This window comes from Podarcis cretensis (assembly GCF_951804945.1).
Source record: "Podarcis cretensis genome assembly, chromosome: 16".
Taxonomy (NCBI): Eukaryota; Metazoa; Chordata; class Lepidosauria; order Squamata; family Lacertidae; genus Podarcis; species Podarcis cretensis.
In genome coordinates this window covers 43,798,957-43,822,147 of record NC_137186.1, presented here as the reverse complement: position 1 = coordinate 43,822,147, position 23,191 = coordinate 43,798,957, and the positions used below count along the sequence as shown (strand labels likewise).

General features: G+C 47.0%; 2 protein-coding genes across 4 annotated transcripts; one reads left to right on the top strand and one right to left on the bottom strand.

Annotated features, from left to right (window-relative positions):
• On the bottom strand, positions 1–16,137 carry CRYBB1 (crystallin beta B1). 2 transcript variants are annotated; one of them, XM_079957835.1, is made up of 6 exons: positions 15,955–16,137; positions 14,828–14,981; positions 6,310–6,428; positions 3,438–3,570; positions 3,121–3,266; positions 1–371 (listed from the first exon to the last, which is right to left on the bottom strand). In XM_079957835.1, the coding sequence occupies exons 2-6, from the start codon at positions 14,960–14,962 to the stop codon at positions 191–193; spliced, it is 714 nt and encodes a 237-aa protein (XP_079813961.1). In that variant the 5' UTR covers positions 14,963–14,981; positions 15,955–16,137; the 3' UTR covers positions 1–190. The 2 variants fall into 2 exon arrangements, with proteins under 2 accessions (XP_079813961.1, XP_079813962.1); XM_079957836.1 differs by having other exon boundaries at positions 3,121–3,263.
• CRYBA4 (crystallin beta A4) lies at positions 2,464–22,749 on the top strand. 2 transcript variants are annotated; one of them, XM_079957839.1, is made up of 6 exons: positions 2,464–2,545; positions 18,160–18,214; positions 19,058–19,176; positions 19,848–19,989; positions 21,359–21,501; positions 22,049–22,749. In XM_079957839.1, the coding sequence occupies exons 2-6, from the start codon at positions 18,176–18,178 to the stop codon at positions 22,194–22,196; spliced, it is 591 nt and encodes a 196-aa protein (XP_079813965.1). In that variant the 5' UTR covers positions 2,464–2,545; positions 18,160–18,175; the 3' UTR covers positions 22,197–22,749. The 2 variants fall into 2 exon arrangements, with proteins under 2 accessions (XP_079813965.1, XP_079813964.1); XM_079957838.1 differs by lacking the exon at positions 2,464–2,545 and adding an exon at positions 16,244–17,278.
• The last annotated feature ends 442 nt before the right edge of the window (positions 22,750–23,191 follow it).

The following is a 23,191-nucleotide window of genomic DNA, read 5'->3' as shown; positions in this document are numbered from 1 at the left end:
TATATTTTAGTTTGGATAACTACACAAATTTTGTCCACCAAAGTGCAATGTACAAGGGGAAGGTTCGGTGAACACAAAAGGGGAGCACTGCTCTTGCTTGTAGCAGGTCCCTCGGGGGGAGGCAGCGTCTTCTCCTCCACCTGCTCCACCAAACTTCTCAGGTTCTCTGCCGGCTGCCCGAGGGGCTCACTCAGTTTGAGGGGCTCCTGGCTGGAAGAAAGCAGCCTTGGGGGGCCCACAGCATGTCACGTATGCGCCGGATGGACTGGATCTGCGGCTGGGAGGCGGCCCACTCATTCCAGTGTGCAAAGTCCCCTCTCTCAAAGAGATACTGGTAACCCCGATAGCCAGGGTACTGGTAGCCCACCCAGCTGTGGGGGGAACAAAGAGAAGGCTGGCATCAGTAAACACAGGGAGGAGAAGGTGCCCAGCTATCTCTCGCCCAGGGCTCAGCTGCCCAAAGCCACAGGGCAGCCAAGGCAGGGCGGCCTGGCTTTCATAAAAGCCAGTGGTTAAAAAATCACCCCAAAGCAACACAGATCATAGGGATCCAGTGCAGTTATGGGAGGCTGCAGTCTTCAGGAAGAACTTTCTGAGGGTAAGAACTGTCCGACTGCAGAACAGAGAGCTTTGGAAGGCTGTGGACTCTCCTTCCTTGGGAGTTTTTAATCAGAGGTTGGAGGGTCGTCTGTCATGGATGCTTTAGATGAGATTCCTGCCTTGCAGGGGGTTGCACTAGAGGACCCTGGGGCTCCCTTCCAACTCTCCAGTTCTGTGATTCTGTGATTCAGACTTTTCAAAACAGAGAACCACCTTCAGCCCAAACATGCATTTGGGAGGATCCACTTCTTAGTTTTGTGCTGCCTATTTGTGGGGTGGTGAGGATGCTAGTGCTGCTGTTTTACCCACAAGGAAAGCCCTGCAAGAGAATCAGGCCAAAAGGCAACATCCTGCTTCCTGCAACTGCCAGCCAGATGCCCCTGGGAAGCCCAGAAGCCAAAGCTCTCCCCTGCTTGTACCCAGGAACTGATATTCAGAAATAAACTGCCTCTGCACATGGAGGCTCCATCTCACCATCATGATGACTAAGACTAACTGACATAAGGACTCCCCCTTCTCTTTTCCCAAGTCCCCATTATATAGCTACTTCAGCTATTGACAATCCCTCTTATCTTGCAGTTCCAAAAATTAATGTTGTGTGGGAAGGATTTCCATGGTCTCGCCCAAATCTCCTGCCCATCAATTTCACTGGCTGATCCCAAGGCATGATGAGAGAGGGAGGAAAAATCCCACTTTGTGGGAGCAACAGAGGCAGATTCCTCTCCTTAGGGAAATCATAGAATCATAGAATCATAGAGTTGGAAGAGACCACAAGGGCCATCAAGTCCAACCCCCTGCCAAGCAGGAAACACCATCAGAGCTGACATATGGTTGTCAAGCCTCTGCTTAAAGACCTCCAAAGAAGGAGACTCCACCACACTCCTTGGCAGCAAATTCCACTGTCGAACAGCTCTTACTGTCAGGAAGTTCTTCCTAATGTTTAGGTGGAATCTTTTTTCTTGTAGTTTGGAACCATTGCTCCGTGTCCACTTCTCTGGAGCAGCAGAAAACAACCTTTCTCCCTCCTCTATGTGACATCCTTTTAAATATTTGAACATGGCTATCATATCACCCCTTAACCTCCTCTTCTCCAGGCTAAACATGCCCAGCTCCCTCAGCCGTTCTTCATAAGGCATCGTTTCCAGGCCTTTGACCATTTTGGTTGCCCTCCAAATACGCCACCCAAAGCTCATTTGAACACCAGTAATGTAGGATAGGGACGCGGGTGGCGCTGTGGGTAAAACCTCAGCACCTAGGGCTTGCCGATTGCATGGTCAGCGGTTCAAATCCCCACGGCGGGGTGAGCTCCTGTCGTTCGGCCCCAGCTTCTGCCCACCTAGCAGTTCGAAAGCACTCTTAAGTGCAAGTAGATAAATAGGTACCGCTTTATAGCGGGAAGGTAAACGACGTTTCCGTGTGCTGCGCTGGTGCTGGCTCACCAGTGCAGCCTCGTCACGCTGGCCACGTGACACGGAAGTGTCTCCGGACAGCGCTGGCCCCCAGCCTCTTAAATGAGATGGGCGCACAACCCTAGAGTTGGACACAACTGGCCCGTACGGGCAGGGGTACCTTTACCTTTACCTTTAATGTAGGATAACCAGCTTCATATAACAAATATGCTTATCCTAATTAATGCATGAAGGGGTTAATGCCATAAAGTAAGCTGTCTTGCCAGGCTTAGCTAGGTCACTCCCCCTCACCTTGGGGGAAAGGTAATCAAGCCTATTGTTCACCCTCAGTCTACCTGAGACGCTCAGCATGTAAAGAGATCTGAGCGGCTTGCTCCAAGCTCAGACCTCATGGCTCTTACAAACCACTCTTCAATTCCTATACCGATAATTATTTAGGAACTTTCACCACTGTAACTAAACCAAGTTTTACTGCCTCTGCAACTTTTCCTGAATGCTATATGGAAAAGCACATAAATCTGAGCATTGAAGAGTTGGTAAGTAAACTGTTTTTACTTACAAACTGTTTTAAACTTACCAAGCATGTGGTCTTTTTCTATGTTGGGATAAGAGGGGGCTATTTGGGAACTCGCAAGGGTATTTTTTAAAGGACTAACAGCCTATATTTGCACTGCATATATTATGATTTTAAATCTCTGCTGGGGTTCTCTCACCAAAGAGTACTTGCCCCAATCCTGGATCTTGGCACCCAGGAAATTCTTTTTATATCTGTTTTTTCCTTGCCACTAAGAAGTGGAGTGCTTAGCATTCGGAACTCACCATTCCCTGACATGATTTGCGGTTCATGCCAGGGGCTGCACCCAAACCCTTTCTTCTCCAGGAGGAATATATGAAGCTACCTTAGACCAAGTCAGAGCATTGGTCCATCGAGCTCAGTATGGCCTACACTGACTGGCAGAGGCCCCCCACAGAGGAAGACTCTCCCAGCCCTGCCTGGAGATGCTGCCAGGAATTGAACCTGGGGTCTTCTGCATGAGCTACGGACCTTTCCCAAAGAGAAATGGCACCCATTGATTCAGAGGGAAGCGGTCAGATCCAGGCTCTGACTTACATTCCACTGGGCACCTTCACACTGCCCAGACGGCCACAGAAACCGTGGGCCCAGAGGGTTGGCACGTCGTCTTCCTGGATCTCCATCTTGTTTCCCCTGAAGTTGGCACTTTCAAAGAGGAGGATCTTCTGCTCTTGGGCCTCCTGCTGCGAGAGAGAGGGTGGGGGCATCAACTGCTCCTCTTCCTCACCCCCACAGGTTCCCAGGCCACAGCAAGAGGTGGCAGAATGAGATTGCGAGGGAGGAAGAGGTCTGGGAGGGAGTGGGGGCCCTCAGCAGATGCCCAAAGGCACTACCCTGGCTAGGCCTGGACTCACCATTCTCACGGGGCGCAGGGAGCGGAAGCAGTCGCTGCGGCAGCTGCTGGACCAGGTGTCCCATCGCGGGTACTCGCCCTTCTCCAGGATGAACATTTCGCCACGCAGGTTGCACTGCTCAAAGGCCACCCAGCTGAGGGCAGCGTGCAAAGGAAGGTGTGTCCAGAGGACGGAGGACATTGGCAGCCACAAGACAGAAAGATGGAGGGTGACTGGATGCAGCAGAGCACCTGTGACTTGGCAGTCAGCATTTCAAGACAGCAAGGTCCTGGGCAGGGGGGGTGCTCCTCCCCTCCCACATGTAGAACCCAGCTGGTGTGGCAGCTGAATCTTCCTTCAGCACTCCAGAGGGCAAGGGCTCTGCTTGGGAGGCAGAGGGCAGCACTGTCTTCCAAGGCTTTAGATCACACACACACACACCCCGATTTGCGACCTGATGGCGAAGATCATCAACTTTGGGTGGGCCTAGCCCCCTCAGATATTTTATGGGGGGGGGCAAAGACCCCTTGGCCCCTGGGAGTTGATTCCTGTGGGGGAGAGTACTGCTGCTATTGCCCTTGTGTCCTGCTTGTGGGTTTCCCAGAATAGGGTTCTGGCTGGGTACTGTAAGAGCAAGATGGTGGGCTAGATCCCTTCCCCCGGCCTCATCCAGCTAGAGGGCTCTTCTTGGGTGCTTGAGCTGAGATTCCTGCCTTGCAGGGGGTTGGACTAGATGACTCTTGGGGTCCCTTCCAACTGCATTTCTATGATTAGATGCTGATGGGGACCACAAGTGGGTGGTGGGGCAACTTTGTGGTATGTGCCACACACCAGCAGGAATACCACCGTCTGTCCCTCCTATTAGCGGATTTCACTTCCATTTCAGTTGACCCTCTCCAGATTTAAAGGTCCATTTCTTCTGCTCTGGAATCCATCTTCCTGATGTTACATTTGCTGTGACTCATTTTAGCTTTGCTGGGATTCCTTAAGCATTACCGGCAAAAGTAATAATAATTTGTAATAATAATACAGTAGTACCTCGGGTTAAGTACTTAATTCGTTCTGGAGGTCTGTATTTAACCTGAAACTGTTCTTAACCTGAAGCACCACTTTAGCTAATGGGGCCTCCTGCTGCTGCTGCTACGCCACCGGAGCACGATTTCTGTTCTCATCCTGAAGCAAAGTTCTTAACCTGAAGCACTATTTCTGGGTTAGCGGAGTGTGTAACCTGAAGCGTCTGTGACCTGAAGCGTATGTAACCCGAGGTACCACTGTAATTTATTACTTATACCCCACCCATCTGGGCAGGCCTCCCCAGCCACTCTGGACGACTAGTAAACAGTTGAAAGTCAAGGCTGCTGGCTGAAAGCAAAGCATTTTTGCAAATCAGCTCAGCTCAAAACGTGACTAGATTTACTGCAAGCAGAACTGCTTGTCAGGTCATAGCTCCCATTCCTTGAACTGTGATATGCCTAAGGAAGCAGAGTAGCCTAGATTAGAATGAGAATGTGTTCTTATAGTTACAGGTAGGTAGCCGTGTTGGTCTGCCGTAGTCGTAACAAAATTTAAAAATTCCTTCCAGTAGCACCTTAGAGACCAACTAAGTTTGTTATTGGTATGAGCTTTTGTGTATCTGAAGAAGTGTGCATGCACACAAAAGCTCATACCAATAACAAACTTAGTTGGTCTCTAAGGTGCTACTGGAAGGATTTTTTTTAAATTTTGTTTCATATATTATGTTAGAAGCTTTCCAGTGTGGCTGGGGCAACCCAGTCAGATGGTCAGGGTATAAGTAAATAAAATAATAATAATAATAATAATAATAATAATAATAATAATGCCTTTAAAGCATGGTGAAGTGGAGCATCCTCACTCCCACCAGAGGAAGCGATGGCCAACAACTCTGATGTCTTGGAAAGAGTACTGGAGAGAAGGATGGAGGAGAGAGCTGTCAAGGGCTTCTGGGCCCCAGGGCTCGGTCTGTTGGAAGCAGTAACACTTCTGAATATCACCAGTCACTAGAAACTGTTGGAAGGAGACTGGTCTTGCACTTGGGCTCTGCTTGTGGGCTTCCCATAATAAGCATCTGGCTTGCTACTATGAAAACAGGATGTTGGACCAGATGGGCCATGGGCCTGATCCAGCAGGCTCTTCTTCTGGGCTTATGTTTGGAGGTATAAAATGGCTGTAAAAGGGGATTTAGTGCTTGCTTTGGGGGCATCAATTTTTGCTTGCTTTAACCAAAGGCATTCATTTTGTTCTCCCTTTCACTCCCACCTGTAGATTAGCATGCCTCCAAGGCTTCATCCAATTTTGCATGATTACTGTGTATTTAGATGCATAATTCCCAATTGCATTCAAGTGAGTTTACTTCGAGGTTAGTGTGCACAATGGACCCTCTCACCATGAGCTCTTCTCTGCCGCTTCCTCACAAAAAAAGCCTAGGTTGCTGCAATCTGGCACCCACTTACCTGGGAGTAAGCCCTATAAACCACAAAGAGACTTACTTTTGAGCAAACATGTCTGCTGAGTAGTAAAATCTGCAGAAAATAGCTTACATTGGAGTACTTTATCTCAAGCTGAGATTTCAAGGAGACCCTAACAAGAAAGGGAAGGGGGGTGTATCCAAAGAGCTCATTTGTCAACCCCAACTCTGATTTCATTCATTGACTAGAAACATGAAAACATAGCAGCCTGCCTGCCTCATCTCACATAAAATAGGGGAGAGGTCTTATGTTGCTTCCTTGTTTTCTTTCTAGGAGGGTAGAGATTTACTTTTTTAAAAAGAAGGAAGAAAGCAAATCACCTGGGACTCCTATTGGCTATGGAGCCTAGCACATCCCCATCTCCAGCACCTGCCTCTCGATAACCCTGTTTGGCTGAGATCACTTACGGTCCAGAGGTTGCCAGGACACTGCGCACCCGGTCAAATCCATGGTCCCCCAGGTTCAGGCATGCACTGGTGAACTCCATCTGCTTGCCCTGGAAGTTCTCCTGGTCAAACACAATGATCTGAAAGAAGCAATATGAAACGTCTCCTGGGGGCGTTGGGGGAGAAGCACAAGCAGCAGTTATTAGAGGATTTGTTTCTTTATTTGCTATGGACATTTATAGTCTTTCATTCCCTGAAAGGTCCCAGGGCAGGCAGCACATATAGATTAAAGCCCCAGTTTGGCACTGTAACACCAGAACAAAATGCATCAACAGCACAGATGCGATTAAAAGAAGATCCAGCCAGAATAGGTCATTTTGCTGCCCCAAATCAAAATATGAACCCTGAGGGACTTCCGGTGGAGCGCGAACCCGACGCAAGCGAGGGATTTTCCCGGGAGGGAAACCCTAGCTATTTTGGCCGAAAAGGGAGGTTTTTTGGGCGAAAAAACCTCCCGTTAAACCTCTGGTGGGTGTCTAGAGGTCTAGGTTCCCGGCACTGCCGAATAGCTGCCCGCCCGGCCGCCAGGTAGCCCCCGAAAAGGAGGTGAAGAGTGCGGCGGAACGGGACAGCTGGCTATCGGGAAGCCATTGCTGCGGCTGAATAGCGAAGCCTCAAGCTTGTGGGGAACAGCGCTCCGCTCTCAAAATTAAGAAATTCGGACTTGCAACATTTAATTTGGAAGAATCTGATCAGAATTACAAGAGAAGTCCCGAATTAATAAAGAGAAGATTTCGAGTTCAGCGATCGTTTGGAATCAACAAAGACGCAGATCTGTTTGCAGAGCCAGAAAGCGAAAGTGAGTTGCCGCTAGCGGTTACTGTTTCCGTTTCTCCCTAACTATTAGAAACTGTCTCAAATAAGTTAAAGGACAAAAGTAATTTTATTACAAGAAGGAGAAGAAAGGGAATAAGGGGGAACAGAGGTGGACTGTGAGACAAAGCGAAGGTTTTTGATGCAACTGAGGACATAGAGAGTATGAGTTAATTCCCCGTGTACAACTCTGTAATAACTCTGTGAAAAAATTCCTTTGCTAAAGAAGAACCAGCGACGCCATATTTACAGACCAGACAAGGTGGTTTTTTTGGCAGAGGAAAGCAAAGTTCTGTTTTGCTTTTCCAGTGTCTTTTTGGTAGGCTTTGGACAATTCTTTATATTATTCCCTCCTCTTTTTTTCTCCTTTGATTTGGACTTAAAATTGCAGAAAAGTTAAACTGAGGTTGTTACGTCTGAGAGACAAAGTTTTCCATAAAACTTAATACGAAGTTTTGATCCCCCTAATGGATGGAATGTAATATTACAAGTTGTTTTTGTGGAATCTGTTTGCTGTCAACAGTATTTGTTAGGACTTGAGGGAAATCTGCTTCCTTTGGGACCCTCTCTCTCTGGATATTTTTTGAGTTTAAAAAAAAATTTTCTTCTCAAGTCAATAATTATTCTCAGATAATTTGGATTAAAAACTTGGATTACAATTGGGACTCCATTTGGAGCCCCTGTATTTCCCCTTGGATTATAACTGTGATTTCAAATTGGATTACAATTTATTTACCTCTTTGTCAACTGGAATTAGCCCGAGTGGGGGCAAGAAGACAAATTAATTTATTGACAATTGGACCTTTTCAACTATTGACAATTGGTTTTTTTCCAACTTTTGGTGGTGGAAGTGTCTCCAGTTATAAAGCTGGCTTTTACATCAAACTCCCCATACTGTCATAAAAACTCTGGACTAATATTTGGAAATAGTACTCTGGTATTTTGATTGTACTCTGTTATTTGGTTTACTGAGATAATATTTGTCATCTGCCTAGTTTGATATTTAAGAAGATGTCACATTTGCCAAAAAAAGGGGCAGAGGGGGACACACCAACAGATAGGAGAGCTTCAAAGTAGGAAACAGAGTTTAGAACAGAAATATTGAAAATGTTTGCGAAAATAAAACAAAGTGAGAAATTAATAAAGGAAATTGCACAGTGGCTGGAGCTGTCTGAGGAAGAAGTTGCAAAAACAGTACAAAATGCATTTAGAATGAAAATAAGGACAACCAAAGCAAAGAAATTCCCAGGTGATTGTCTGATCACATTTAAAGACAGAGAGATGAGAAACTTGATTCTACAAAGAAACAGAGAGAAAAGACTTTACATAGATGGGAACTACATAATCATCTTTAAAGATATACCGATAAGACTGTTGAAATGAAGAGAAGCTTACAAACCATTGGTGCAAATTCTGAAGAAAAATAAGATTGACTTCAGATGGGAATACCCGGAAGGAGTCTCATTTTTTTACAAAGGTATGAAAAGAAGATTGACCAGCCCTGAAGAAGTAGGAAAATTTATGAGGAGATACAAAGAACTACAGATGGGAGAGGAAGAGACCAAGGGAGCAGAGGGAGGATCAAGACCAAAGGGGGAGCCCGAACTAGGAGAAGAAGAGGAACAAAACGGAGAAAGCCTGGAAGAAGAAGAAGAGGAAGAAGAAGATGCAGATAGATTGTAAAACAAAAAATTAAATTTATTTAATTGGAAGAAGAATGGCGTTAAAATTATGGAATTGGAACATTAATGGGATGAATGATAAGAAGAAACGAAATAGAATTGAACAATTTTTTAAAAAGAAAAATTTAGATGTTATCTGTTTACAAGAAACCCATGTGGCAAAAAGACATAGAAAAATTCTGATCAACAAAAGATTAGGGAATGAATTTATATCTTCAGATAAAGAGGAAAAAAGAGGTGTTGTTTTATATATCAAAAATAAAATTGAATCTCACCAATTATTTAAAGACGAAGAAGGAAGAATCATAGCTGTCCAAATCAATTGGCAAGGCGAGAAATTAATAATTGTCGGGATCTACGCACCAAATGGAAATAAGACTGATTTTTACAGATCATTGGAGGAAAAATTATTTGAGAATATGGACCAAAAAATTATAATAATGGGAGATATGAATGGTGTGGTATCACTGGAAATGGATAGATTAAGAGAGGCAAAGAACAAAGAAGGGAAATTGCCTAAGACTTTTTTTACAATGATGAAGAATTGTAACCTGATTGATATCTGGAGACTTAGACACCCTTTGGAGAAGCAATTTACACACTATTCAGAACCGAATCAGTCATTGTCAAGAATAGATCAAATCTGGGTTTCGAATGAACTGACACCAAGAATCCAACAAATTGAAATACAGGCCAAAGTGATTTCGGATCACAATCCTATAGAACTGGAGTTAAAAGGCTTTGAAGAGAGAACTTTTAGGTGGAGACTGAATGACAATTTGTGGGATGACCAGAAAATGGTTGAAAAAACACAAAAGAAACTATCTGAATATTTTATGGACAATATGGATAAAGGTACGAAAATGAGTATCGTTTGGGACACAAGCAAAGCAGTAATGAGAATTCACTGCAGAAAAATAACAAGGAAAAAAGGACAAAAGAGATTAAAACAGATTATGGACAATGAGCAAAAACTGATTAAAAAACCTAACAATTTGAAAATAAAGCAGGAAATAAAGACTTTACAAACTCAATTTGCAATGATAATAAACAAAGAAGTTGAGTGGAACATCAAAAGGTTAAGACAGAAAAATTTTGAATATGCAAATAAATCAGGAAAATGGCTTGCGTGGCAACTTAAAAAAAGAAAGGAACAGAGTACAATTAACAAAATTAAGATAAATGGAGAAGAAACAGTCGACCCGAAAGAAATAAGGAAAGGATTCTTGGATTTTTATAAGCAATTATACAAAAATAAAGAAAGGAACAATAAGAAGAAAATAGAAAGATATCTAAGAGAGAAAATGGTGCGAAAGATCCCGACAGACCAAAAAGACCAGCTGAATGCCCCAGTAGAAAAAGAAGAAGTAAAAGAAGTGATAAAGGAATTGAAGAGAGGGAAAGCCCCAGGTCCTGATGGGTTTACATTCAGTTATTATAAAGAAATGAAAGAGGTGTTGACGACCCCGTTGACTATTGTTATGAACAGTATTTTAAAAGAAAGGGACATTCCAGAAACATGGAAAGAAGCATATATAACATTAATCCCAAAACAAGATTCTGACTTAACACAAGTTAAAAACTACAGGCCTATTTCACTTCTGAATATAGACTACAAGATATTTGCAGGAATTTTAGCGAAGAGACTGAAAAAGATATTAATAAAACTCATACACAAAGATCAAGCAGGCTTCCTACCAGGCAGACAAATGAGAGATAACATAAGAAATATAATTAACGTTATAGAATATCTGTCTGATAGGTGCGATAAACAAGCAACTTTAATGTTTGTGGATGCAGAAAAGGCCTTCGATAACGTAATTTGGGAATTTATGTTGAAAAATTTAGAACATATGGAAGTTGGAAAAGAATTCTTCAATGGCATAAAGGCAATTTATACAGAACAGAGAGCAAAATTGATAGTGAACAATGTTATTACTGAAGATATAAAAATATCTAAAGGAACTAGACAAGGTTGCCCACTATCGCCAATGTTATTTATAACGGTTCTGGAAGTCTTTCTAAATGCAATCAGACAAAATAAGCAAATAAAAGGGGTAACAGTAGGTCTAAATGAGTATAAAGTTAAAGCTTTTGCTGATGATCTGGTACTAACTATGGAAGAACCAATAGAAAGTATAAAGGGGGTATTGAATGAGATGGAATAATTTGGAGTGGTGGCAGGTTTCAGATTAAACAAGAGAAAGACAAAAATGATTGTAAAAAATATGGAACAAAATATGGTTGAATTAATGCAGCAACGAACGGAGATAGAGGTGGTGAAAAAGGTTAAATATTTGGGAATTTGGTTATCACCCAAGAATATTGATTTGTATCAAAACAATTATATCCCGGTTTGGAAGTGAATAAAGAAGGATCTGGAGGTGTGGGCAAGAATGAAATTATCCTTCTGGGGAAGGATTTCTACGATAAAAATGACGGTGCTACCAAAGATGTTATTTTTATTTCAGACCATACCCATACTAAAGGGTATAGGAATTTTCAAAGAATGGCAAAAAGTGATTTCAAGGTATATCTGGCAGGGGAAGAAGCCTAGAATAAAATTTAAGTTATTGACGGATGTAAAAGAAAGAGGAGGCTTCGCCCTGCCAGATATGAGACTATATTATGAAGCAGCTTGTCTATGTTGGTTAAAAGAATGGATAAAGTTAGAAAATAAGGAATTACTAGACCTTGAAGGATTTGATAACAGATTTGGGTGGCACGCGTATCTCTGGTGTGATAAAAAGAGGGTTCATAAAGGATTTGGCAACCACATCTTCAGGGGCTCTTTAATAGAGGTCTGGGAAAGATATAAAAATATATTGGAACCAAAAGTCCCACACTGGTTGTCTCCGTTAGAGGTAATAAGTGTGAAGAAGACTAATATGAGAGATAAATGGGCTACTTATGGTGAATTGGTAACTAACGAGGGAGGGAAATGGAAACTGAAGCCATATGAACAAGTTAAAGAGCAAGTTTATGATTGGTGGCATTATCTCCAATTAAATGAAATATTTTAAAAAGATCTGAAGGAAAAAGGTTATATAGAAAAAGAATCAAGTTTCCAAAAAGACATAATAAATAATGAGTATAAAACTTTGTCAAAAATGTATAAGATATTGCTGGAATGGTATACGAAAGATGAAGAGGTTAAGTCGGTAATGATACAGTGGGCAAAGGATTTTGGGTACAATATTCAATTTGAAGACTGGGAAAAATTGTGGAAAAAGCATATAAAATTTACGGCATGTACATCACTGAAAGAGAATGTGATGAAAATGTTTTACAGATGGTATATGACACCTGTAAAATTAGCAAAGATGTATAAGGTTGATAAGGGATGCAGGTGGCGCTGTGGGTTAAAGCCTCAGCGCCTAGGACTTGCCGATTGAAAGGTCGGCGGTTCGAATCCCTGCGGCGGGGTGCGCTCCCGCTGCTCGGTCCCAGCGCCTGCCAACCTAGCAGTTCGAAAGCACCTCCGGGTGCAAGTAGATAAATAGGGACTGCTTACCAGCGGGAAGGTAAACGGCGTTTCCGTGTGCGGCTCTGGCTCGCCAGATGCAGCTCTGTCACGCTGGCCACGTGACCCGGAAGTGTCTCCGGACAGCGCTGGCCCCTGGCCTCTTAAGTGAGATGGGCGCACAACCCCAGAGTCTGTCAAGACTGGCCCGTACGGGCAGGGGTACCTTTACCTTTACTATAAGGTTGATAACAAATGTTGGAAATGCAAAGATAAAGAAGGGACATTCTTTCATCAGTGGTGGGAATGTAAGAAAGTGAAAAGTTTTTGGGAAATGATATATAATGAGCTGAAAAAAATGTTAAGATATACTTTTGTGAAAAAACCCGAAGCTTTTCTTCTAGGTATTGTAGGAAAGGACATAGGAAAAAAGGACCGCAAGCTTTTCCAAAATGCTGTAACGGCAGCCAGAATCCTGTTGGCCCAGAAGTGGAAACAAGAGGAGATACCGACGATAGAAGAATGGAGATCAAAAGTGACAGACTATGCAGAATTGGATAAATTAACTGGGAAAATTAGATATACTAAAGACCAAAAGTTCATCGAGGACTGGGGAAAATTTGTGGATTATCTGAAAAATATATGTGGTGTAAACACAACGCTAGTGGGATTTAAAGAGGCACTGTAAATAAAAAATAAGTATTGTTTATTAGAAACAATGGGAGTAAGGAGGAATAATGGCAATACGAAAGAAAGGAATGTGTATTAAAGGTATAAATATGGATGATTGTCAGAGACGCTGAAGGAAGTCAAAAACAGTCACAATTTGTTGTATGCGGGATTAAATGAATAATTGGATGGAAATTTATAAAATGCATAATAAAAAATTTTACCAAAAAAAACAAAATATGAACCCTGAGAAGTCTGTGCCACGTCCGACGGGGCCAGCTGCCAGAGGGCTACTTACTGCTCCATTGACACCTTAAGGAATGAGCGCTCAGGGAGGGTGGCTTGAATGTCCAGGGATGCGGCAGAGGTGAGCTCTGGAGCCACATGTACCAGATTCAAATCCTTCAGCAGGGATTAAGGAACAGCATAAATCCAATTTTCATACTTTGTAGCTCACAAACTCCCTGCTGGGTTAATACAAGAACACATGTGTGTTTGCACACATGCATGCACACCTAAACACATATATCCCTGGTGTGCTTGGTGAGGAAATGGCCATGTAGTGAACTTTCTCTGCCACACTCTGTTCTTCCTGTGTTTCCACCACCCAGCTGCCTTATCTTCTTTTATTCCTGTCAGTTGCCAGAGCCCCCTTTCAATTTCCCATTTAATTCAGATTCTGGTAAGATGTTTCAGGGCACCATGTCCAGGGTTGGTGCCTTTGCCTTACAGAGGAAAGACTAGTATGGTGAAGCTTTTTTGTAAGGTTTCTATACAGAAAAAGCAAGCAGAGCATACGGGGAGGTGAATGCCAACCCCTCTGATAAGACAGCAGACCCTGGAGAAAGATGCAGCTCTTTATGATTTTTTGCTTTTCTTTACATCCCACTTTTTCTCCACGGACCTCAAGATAGCTTGCATTCCCCCCATATACACCTTGATCCTCACAAGAACCTAGTGGGCCAGGCTAGGCTGAGAGCCAAACCCCCTCCTGGCAGGCATTGGGTAGGGAGAAGACGTTCTGGGCACAGAAGCAGAGCCTTAGCAGTGGGTTGATTCTGCCCTGGTTTGTTCTGTGATGCCAGCCCACTATTTCTGTCTGAGGGGGGATAAAAGATGACAAGAGCGAGGCGAAGCCAACCAGTATCTTTGTGGTACAAGAAGTTACAGGATTTCAGCAGGAATTGTGGGCTAGGCACTGACTGAAAGTGAAGCAGTGTGACCAGCCCAAACCTTGTGAGGGTGCAAACAGTATTGGAAATGGGATTGCCCATGGCTCCCCCTGAGCATTGTGAATACAAATCACCCTGCATGCCCCATAGGAAGGATATCTAGAGGGGTCCCCAGGGGTGGAACCTGGGTCCCCCGTGGCCTCCCCAGTCCGAGGGGGGCATGTCATGGGCTCTTCCCCATGGCCGCCTGCTGTTTCTTTCAGGAGGTCAGGTGTGTTTGTCTGGGTGGAGAGAGTGAGCAGCCCTGCATAGGGAAGCTTTTTAAGGTTTCATGTTTTACTATGTTTTGATATATGCTGCCCGGAGTGGCTGGGGCAGCCCAGTCGGATGGGAGGGAGTACAAATCAGTGGTTGTTGTTGTTATCACTTTCCTGAAGCTCTGGTAGCCATTCCATTGCAGCAGAGAGAAAGAGACCATTCTTTCCAGTTCTGGTCTACCAGCCACTGACCTAACCAAAGGATAGGGACTGGGCTTCCAACAGGGCTCTCTTCCCTTCCCCTCCCAAGACAGGCCCAGACTGGATGCAGCACCGAAGGGACAGCCATGCGCTCTAAGGGATCAGGGCCTCCTCCCCATGTCCTGCCTCTCTGCTCAGAACTGGCACCTTCTCCCAACTCACCCGGAAAGGTTCTGCAGAGGACTCTTCACCCTGACTGCTGGAATCGGGGGATGAGTTGGTGGATGGGGTGGGACTGTCTTTTTCCTTCCTGTCCATGTCATGGCTGGGAGGGGTGGTTCTTGTGCTTTCGGACATGGCCGTGTCTGAGTAAGACCTGAAATTGTAACACCTGTTCAGTTAGAAAGCACCTTCTCATGTGCCTACCCTACATATCTGGAGCAGTCTCATGCCACCTCCTGCCCTTTCCTGCTGACTCCCTCTGGTTTCTCAAAAGAAAAGCACTTTTTGCATACTTTTCCACACAACTAATCATAAGCTGCAAATTAAAATACGACTGCTATCGTCCTGGGACACACTTCCTTACTGCAGGAGCATTCTGGTGAAATATGCTGTTGCTTCTCCTTCCAATATCTAACTTGTGGGGCAGAGTTTGTCGCTTCCCAAAATTCATCTTGCCCTTTTGGTACTATTCTGTTTTCCACCCCTGCCTTTTGCTGCCAGTTCCTTTCTGCCCTTTCTTCAGGGCAGTGTGTGCTTTTCATCAATGCTCAGAGGAAAGAACCTAGGAAGGGCCTGCTGGATCAGGGCAATGGGGGACCACCTCACGCAGCCTCCTGTTCTCGCAGTGGCCAACCAGAGGCGTCATTGGGAAACCCACAAGCAATGGAGTCCCAGAGCCCTCTGCCCTCCTGTGGTTTCTAGCAACTGGCATTCTGAAGCACAGCTGTCTGTAGCTGGGGACACAGCCATGATGGGTGCAGCCATTGATAGCCTTCCCCACCTCCATGAATCTGCCCGGCACTCTTTCAAAGCCATCGAGGTTGGTGGCCATCACTGCCTCCTGCAGGAAGAACGACTTTCTGCTCCCTGTCCTGATAACATTTCTTTGATCTGGTCCATCTTCCTGCTGCTCAGATCCTGAGCCATCTTTCCCGCTGCTTGAGGGACTGACGAGAAGGTTTCCATGGTGAAGGAAGTGAGCAAGAAAAGGGCTCTCCCCGGGAAATGAAGGCAGATCTCATGCCTTGATGGGGTGGGACACACACACACACACACACACACACACACAGTAGCCAGAAGCCCCCAGATGTCTCCAGGATGCAGGGCACCTTCCCTCCACCTCTTACCTGGGTTGCTGGTGCTTCGTGGTGGAGTGATTGGGCTGGTGTCGTGACTCCCCTGCATTTTATACACTCTGGTTTTGTGCCCTAGCCAGGGCAAAGCCCAGGAGGACACAATGGAGATGCTTGGTCATCGGAGTCCTCCTCAAAGGCCACAGTCATCACATCTTGCAATGAGGGCACTCAGCTGGAAAACCACCAGATATCCACCCCAGCCCTGCCCTCTGCTCCACAATACCCGCCACCCCCACCCCCACCCCGCCGCCACCACCACCAGACTGGTTCTCCCTCCCAAGCAGAGCAGTTGCTGATGAAGCAGCTTCCATTGTGGAGCTTGTGAAAAGGCCTTCCTGGGCTGAGGAATATTTTGCAACTCAGTCTGTATGCCAGGCTATAAATAGCATCCCAAGCAGGGCACGCAGCCCCAAGACCACCTACCCAACCTCCAGGCCTCCTGGACCAGCCAAGAGAGCCACGCAGCGAAGGAGACCCAGGTTCAAACCTTCATTGGCACCCTGGGTGGTTCTGAGCAGATCCCCATCCCAGTCTCCCCTTTGTCCCACTCCACAGGGTTGTTGTGGCTTGTCAGTGCCATGAGGGAGGCATCCACAGAAGAACATAGGAAGAGTCCTGCTGGATCAGGCCAAAGGCCCATCTAGTCCACAATCCGCTCCTGCCTACGGTCAGTCAGACACCCACAAGGCGGTGGCTGATGGCAACTGGCATTGGAAAAGGTGCCCTGCTGCCAACAGTGGAGGCAGGACAAGCCATCATGGCTGGTGGCCATTGACAGCCATTTCCTCCATGAATTTGTCTTGCCTCCTTCATAAGAGCTGGTGGCCGTTGCTACTTCCTGTGGGAAGGAGACCCAAAGTTTAACCAGGCGCTACTCCGTCTTGCACCTTCCAACATTCAGCTTCACCAGACCGCCCCGCTGGCTTCTAGCATGATATAGGTGGCTTTCTCTCTATCCTCTTCCTCCACCTCGCACACCATTTCGTAGGCATTCTGCTTATGCTCTGAGGCACTCCTCATCCCCTTGTTTCTGGGCCAAGCTTAGCATCAGGGAAATAGTAGTTCTGCACACAGGGGCTGCTCTGAACCCCACCATGTGCCCAGTGACTTTTTCCCTGTCTCCAGTTCCTGCGCTGAGAGGAAGAGAGGGAGAGTGACTGTGAGGGGTCTGGCTCTGGATGAGGCCAGCTTGATCCTCTGGGAGACAGACTTTTGTTCCGGCCTGTGCTGAGTCAGGGCATTTGGGGATGCACAGCAGATATAAAAATCCCTCTGGAGAAGAGCTGATGGGGAGAGACTGGCTGGAGCTCACCAGGTAAGTGCCGTTGGAAGTCCCATGGGGGGCAGGCAGGCATGGCTCCGTTCGCTTCAACCCTAGAACAGGTTCAGGCAGACTTGGGTACAATCCTGGAACTAGCAACCCCAGGCAATGGGTGTGAACTATTGACTCGAGAAAGGATTGGATGTCATTTTCTGAGGGCAACGTGCACTGATAGGTGTCTTAGTGGCAAGAAAGGGGAACCATACTTTGCACATGCTCTGTGGCAAACTCATCCGTAAGTGCTGTCTCGTGGTGAAAGAATCTGTCAATGTCGGTTCTCTTAGTTCCTCATTTTTTCCAACCTTAAATTTGGTTCTTCACATTTCTATAACAATTTGAAGGTTGTCCTTTTTTAAATCTTCATGTGTATTCTTAAGCATTTTAGTGCAAATTTCTTCTGCTAAAGATATTTATGTGAACAATTTTGACCAACGTACACATTTTGCAAGCAGTTTGCTCTAATAGAATACAACTGTGTATGCTATTTTCACAAATATATCCATTTTTAATGCACATTTCACCCTAATATTTGAAAACTTTGGTTGGTTGGAAAACTTCATTGCAAAAATTCATATATGTGCAATTTCAAAGGGTAGGTCTGCGTTTGGTTCTCATCTTGTTAAGGAAAGTGTAAATGTGATAAAATGTGGTTTAAATGCGTCCTGAATTGAGTGTCTTCCCTGCCCTAGTCCTGGCTGAAGGCAGGTCCCTTGAGTAATCGCTACTCTTGCCCTTTCCACATGTTTCTCCTTTATCCCAGCTTTTCCGTATTGGAAGAATGAGTGGTGTGGCCTGGAAAAGAGGTTTCCAGCGTTAACCTTAGCTCCCCAAGACGTCCTGTAACACCTTTGGCCCTGCGCTTTTCTCCCCTACAGGGAAGCAGAGTCTACCATGAGTCATCACAGCGGAAAAGTCTCTGGACTTTGGAAGGTATGGAACAATGAGCCATGTGTATAGCAGGGTTGTAGAGGAGTCCCAGGGAACAAACTTTTTTGCAAGGGGCGGGGTATCAAGAAACTGTGAAGGCAGAGAACAGAAATTTGGGGGCAGGTTGCTTGAAACCAATTAACAGAAGCAAATCATGTTATTTATCTTACACTTCCGATCTGCCAGGTGCTTCACTGCATTCATTGTGCTCTCCCCCCAAGTACCCTGTCAGTTAGGCTTGCAGCCGTCCCATTTTGCAGATGGAGAGCTGAGGCTTAGAGTGAGTGAATTCTTCAAGGCTAAACAAGGAGTCCAGGACAGGGAAGGACTTGAGCTCAGATGTTTCTGCACTAAGGAGGGATCATATGGTGTAGTGATTTGGGAGCACTTGGCTCAGGCCTGTGTTCAAATCCCCTCAAAATCTCCCTTCCCCTCCCTCCTACTTCACTGGCTCTTCTGGGGATAAGATGAGGTCATTTGCATTCATGTGCTTCCTCGTGTTTGCTCATGCAGGCAGGTGCTTCTCCCCAGAGGTGCTGCTTGTGGGGTTGAATGCGGACGCATGCCTTCATATACGACTGGCGGGCATTGAGTGTGTGGCTTCTTCCACTCACCCCTGCACTCTGGAAAAGGGGGTCAGGGTCACTTCTGGCTGCTCCTGACCCTTCTCTCGACCAAGCCTTCAACCCTCCAGTGAGGAATGAGAGACCCTCACCCACCAGTGCCCCTTCAATCCTGCCAGTCTGAGGGCAGATCTCTGAGCAGCGACAGCAGGTTCTCTGGTGGGCTTTCCTCCCTGCTCCCCCCTCCCCAGGACCCTGAGCCCCCACCCTCGTCTCTTCTCAGATTGTGGCCTGGGACGAGCCCGCCTTCCAGGGCCGGAAGCATGAGTTCACCTCTGAGTGCTACGACATCACATTGTGTGGCTTCGACAATGTCTGCTCAGCCCGCGTTGAGAGCGGCACGTGAGTTGGTTCCCTACTGCTTCCCAGAACTCTGCCCACTTTCTTGCTTTTCCTGGGACCCCTTCACCCCACTGCCCCTGCCTCGTCCTCACCTTCGCTCTGGTGGTGAATGCCTCACTCACACGTCGTGAGTGGACCTTGCTGAGCTTCAGAGCCTGACTCCTTTCCTCAGAGTTCCTAGCAGGTAAATCCCTGAGGCTTGCAAGGCTAGACCTGCTCAGATGGGGAGTGTTGTGCAGTGGTTAGTGCTGAGCTGGGATGTTGGGAGACCAGGGTTCAAGTCTCTGCTCAGCCACAAGGCTCCGCTGGGTGACCATGGGTCCATCACAGTCTCTCAGCCTAACCTACCTCACAGGGTTGTTGTGAGGATGGTATGGGGAGCGCTTTGGAGGAAAGAAGGAGGGATATAAATGTAGTGAATCAATAAAATAGCTCCAGCTGCCTTGGAGAGTGAATGTGTGCAGCGGGGAGAGAGTGCGCCTGGCCTGTCTTGTGCATTCACGCCAATGTCTGCACACAAACATTCTGGCACCATGCAGGGCACAGCCGGATGATGCTTTTCTAGCCTGCTGGGGCCGAGCTTTGTTTGCAGAATGTTCCTTCCCCCCTCATCCCCCAAGCTAAGCCTGCACCTTCCTGGCTACAGAGGCCCACCTCCTTTCTCCCCACAGGTGGGTCGGCTTTGAGCACCCCGGTTTCCAGGGGCAGCAGTTTGTGCTGGAGCAAGGCGACTACCCCTGCTGGGAAGCCTGGAGCGGAAGCAACGCCTACCATGCCCAGCGGCTGAGCTCCTTCCGGCCCGTCTCCTGTGCGGTGAGCAACTGGGGTGGGCCAGCAGGAGGCTGCCTGGAGGGAGTTGTAGCCCAGGCTGCCTGAGGGTGGCAGGGTGCCGGCCTTGCATGCAGATGGTCCCAGGCTCAGTCCCTGGCAGCATCTCTAGGGAGGGCCAGCGAAAGACCCTGCCTGAAACCTGCAGAGCCTCTGCCTGCCTGCGCACGCAGTACTGAGCAGGCGGACCAAGGTTTAGACTCCAAATTATGTTCCTCGGTGAGAGTAGGGTTGCTCTGCTGAGGAATCATAGAAATGTAGAGTTGGAAGGGGCCCCAAGGGCCATCTAGTCCGACCCCCTGGAATGCAGGAATCTCAGCTAAAGCCTCCATGACAGGTGGCCATACATCCTTTGCTTAGAAACCGCAAAGAAAGGAGAGTCCACCACCTTCCCAGGGAGACTGTTCCACTGTCAACCAGCTCTTACAGTCAAACAGTTATTCCTGGTGTTTAGTCAGAATCTCCTTTCTTGGAACCTGAAGCCAGGGGTCCACGTCCTCCCCTCTGACTTGCTAAGCTTGGCTTTTTTATTTTGCTAACTAACTTAAGATGAGCCAGGCGGAATCAGACTCAGGTGGGTCCATCTAGCTGAGCACCCTACATCCCGCAGTGGCTGAGCCAAGGAGCCTACCCAGCAGCCCTGAAGGTAGCATCCTCCTCATCTTGTTTAGTCCCAGCAGCTGTTACTCAGAGATAGACTGCTTCTAAACCTGGGGGTTAAGAATGTTGCTTCTCCATGACTTTCCCTCATTCCCTTTGAAAGCCTTCTGGACCAGCAGGCATCACCATGTCTCAGACAGGAGCTAATAGTTGAAGTAAATCACTGAAAAGTCCCTCCTGTGGTCTGCCAAAGAACTTCATAGCTTTGTGCCAGCAAGCCCACTGGAACCCAGCTGTCAGCCACACTGCCTTAGAGGTCACAGGGAAAGTCAAAACCGACCAAGTTTGTCCGGTGGCTTTAGAAACCAAGCCCTGCACTACTGACATCTGGAGAGGCAGGAGGTAGCTCAGCCAAGCCTCTCATCCCTCCAGGAGAAGCGTCAGTAGGAGGAAGCAGCCAGCATCTCCTTGACACAGGAACGCAGCCCTTGGGGTGTCAGTGGGCTGCCAGGCTTTCGTCATTACTGACTAAGGGCCACACTGGCCTGGTGGGAATTGTTCACATCCAGCATCTGAAGGACTGTAGGTTGCTCACCTGCGCCTTAACAGATTTGGCTCCTTGGCTGTAGAGGTCCAAGAGCTGCAGGACAGACATGGTGGCTGGTATTATTATTGATATTGATATTGTTGTTATTTGCATTTATTAATAATGAGTCCAGGCCAGTGCATAAGGTGATGTTTTTGCCCTGCACAGAATCACCGGGAGAGCAAGATGACCATATTTGAGCAGGAAAATTTTATGGGACGCAAAGGGGAGCTGAGTGATGACTACCCATCTCTCAAGGCGATGGGCTGGGGCAGCAATGAGGTGGGGTCCCTCCGTGCGAGTTCTGGAGCGTAAGTACTTTTTTGGGGCCCTGCCCTCTTCCATTTGTTTCTCAGGGCTGGAACTGAGGGTCACATTTCTCAGGGCGAGTTTCAAAGGAGAGCTGAGCTAGCATATTGCAACGTTTTCATGTCCCTGGACTTGTCTTTGGTAGAGAAAGGGCTTCCTCCTCCTTTCTGCAAGGGATTGATTGATAGCAATAGGATGGAGCCAATATGACTTGGCACAACAAGGCCTGGTGGCCTGGCCTGTGACATTACCTTCTGGTGTTTCTGTGGGCCCTCTGGTCTGAAGAAGGTAGCTCCCTGAACCCAGCAGAGCGGAGGCCTTGCCATTCTTAGGGGCCTCTGCTCCCTAAGAATAAACAGCAGCAGGGAATTCTATGCGGATGAGGATGGTGTGTGGCCTTGCAAAATCAGAGTTTTCTTGCAGCCTTCAAACACCCCCTGCCCTCTGAGCACTTTGAGGGAGTCCTGAGCCCCTGGCTGCCCTGCTCTGTACTGGCTTGATCTCCCCACATCTCAGCTGATTTCTCCCCCCTCCTTTCTGTCTCCTCAGATGGGTATGCTTCCAGTTCCCTGGGTACCGGGGCTTCCAGTACGTCGTGGAGAGCGATTGTCATGGGGGCGAATACAAGCATGTCCGGGAACTGGGATCTCATGCTCAGACCTCCCAGGTGCAATCCATTCGCCGAGTGCAGCACTGAGCAAGCCCCATGCAGTGTCTGCCACTTGCCTGGCCCCTGGGTGGGTCTGCCAAGCCGAGGGTTACTTCATCCTGTGCTCCCCTTGCCATGCGCTGGCACAGTGGAATAATTAACTGCCAGGCCACAGCAAGGATTTCCTCCGATGGTGTGTTGTCAAGTGCATTTGTTTAAACTCTTCTGAATATCTGGCTGTCACAGGCAGAGAGAAAAAGCCAAGGATCTCTACCCATCTAATGTTGTAACCCAAGGAATCTGGAAGGCTCTCAGAAGGCATTGCCTACTCCCACCTCCCCCAAACCCATGAACACCACAACTCTCAGGAGGCTGCAGTCTCCCTTTCATGCCAGTGGTGTGGCATCTTCCCTAGGGAGCACTTCTCCCTCTCTTCCCACCCCTATTCCATCACCAGGCCAAGGAAAGTTTCACATATAAGCCAGAGAGATGCCAGCCAGCAATGGCTCTGAAGCAATTATAGGGCTGCTCCCTCAACTCAGACAACTGTCAAATATTTGCAAAGGGGTGGTAGAAGCATTGTGCTGATAAAGAGTTTCACTCTTTGGGGTGGCGTGGGGGGTAGGAAAGGGGTGCGTGGGAGAGAAATTTTGCACAGTGAAATTGCTTGGTTTGTGCATGAACTTCACTGCTTTAAGGTCGGATTCCACTGCAGTAATCAGGAGACATTTCCTTACAAGAGAGATTGGGTTGGGAGTTGGAGATGATCCCTGGGGAGTGGCTGAGGGAACTCCATCAGGAAATGTGTGTTGGCTGAAACTGCTAATAAAGTCACCATATTAACGGCTGTCTCAGTACATTGACCTCAAACTTATTGCTGCCACAAGCATGGATGGATCGGAATGGGGTGCTTGTACAAGAGAAGGGAGGGTCCTGAGCGTGAGGCCTGAATGTGTTCAGAGGCAGTCTATCTGTGAAGAACAGCATGGGCATACTACACACCATACCTGCTTGGGAGGGGACACAGCAGGAAATAGGATCTC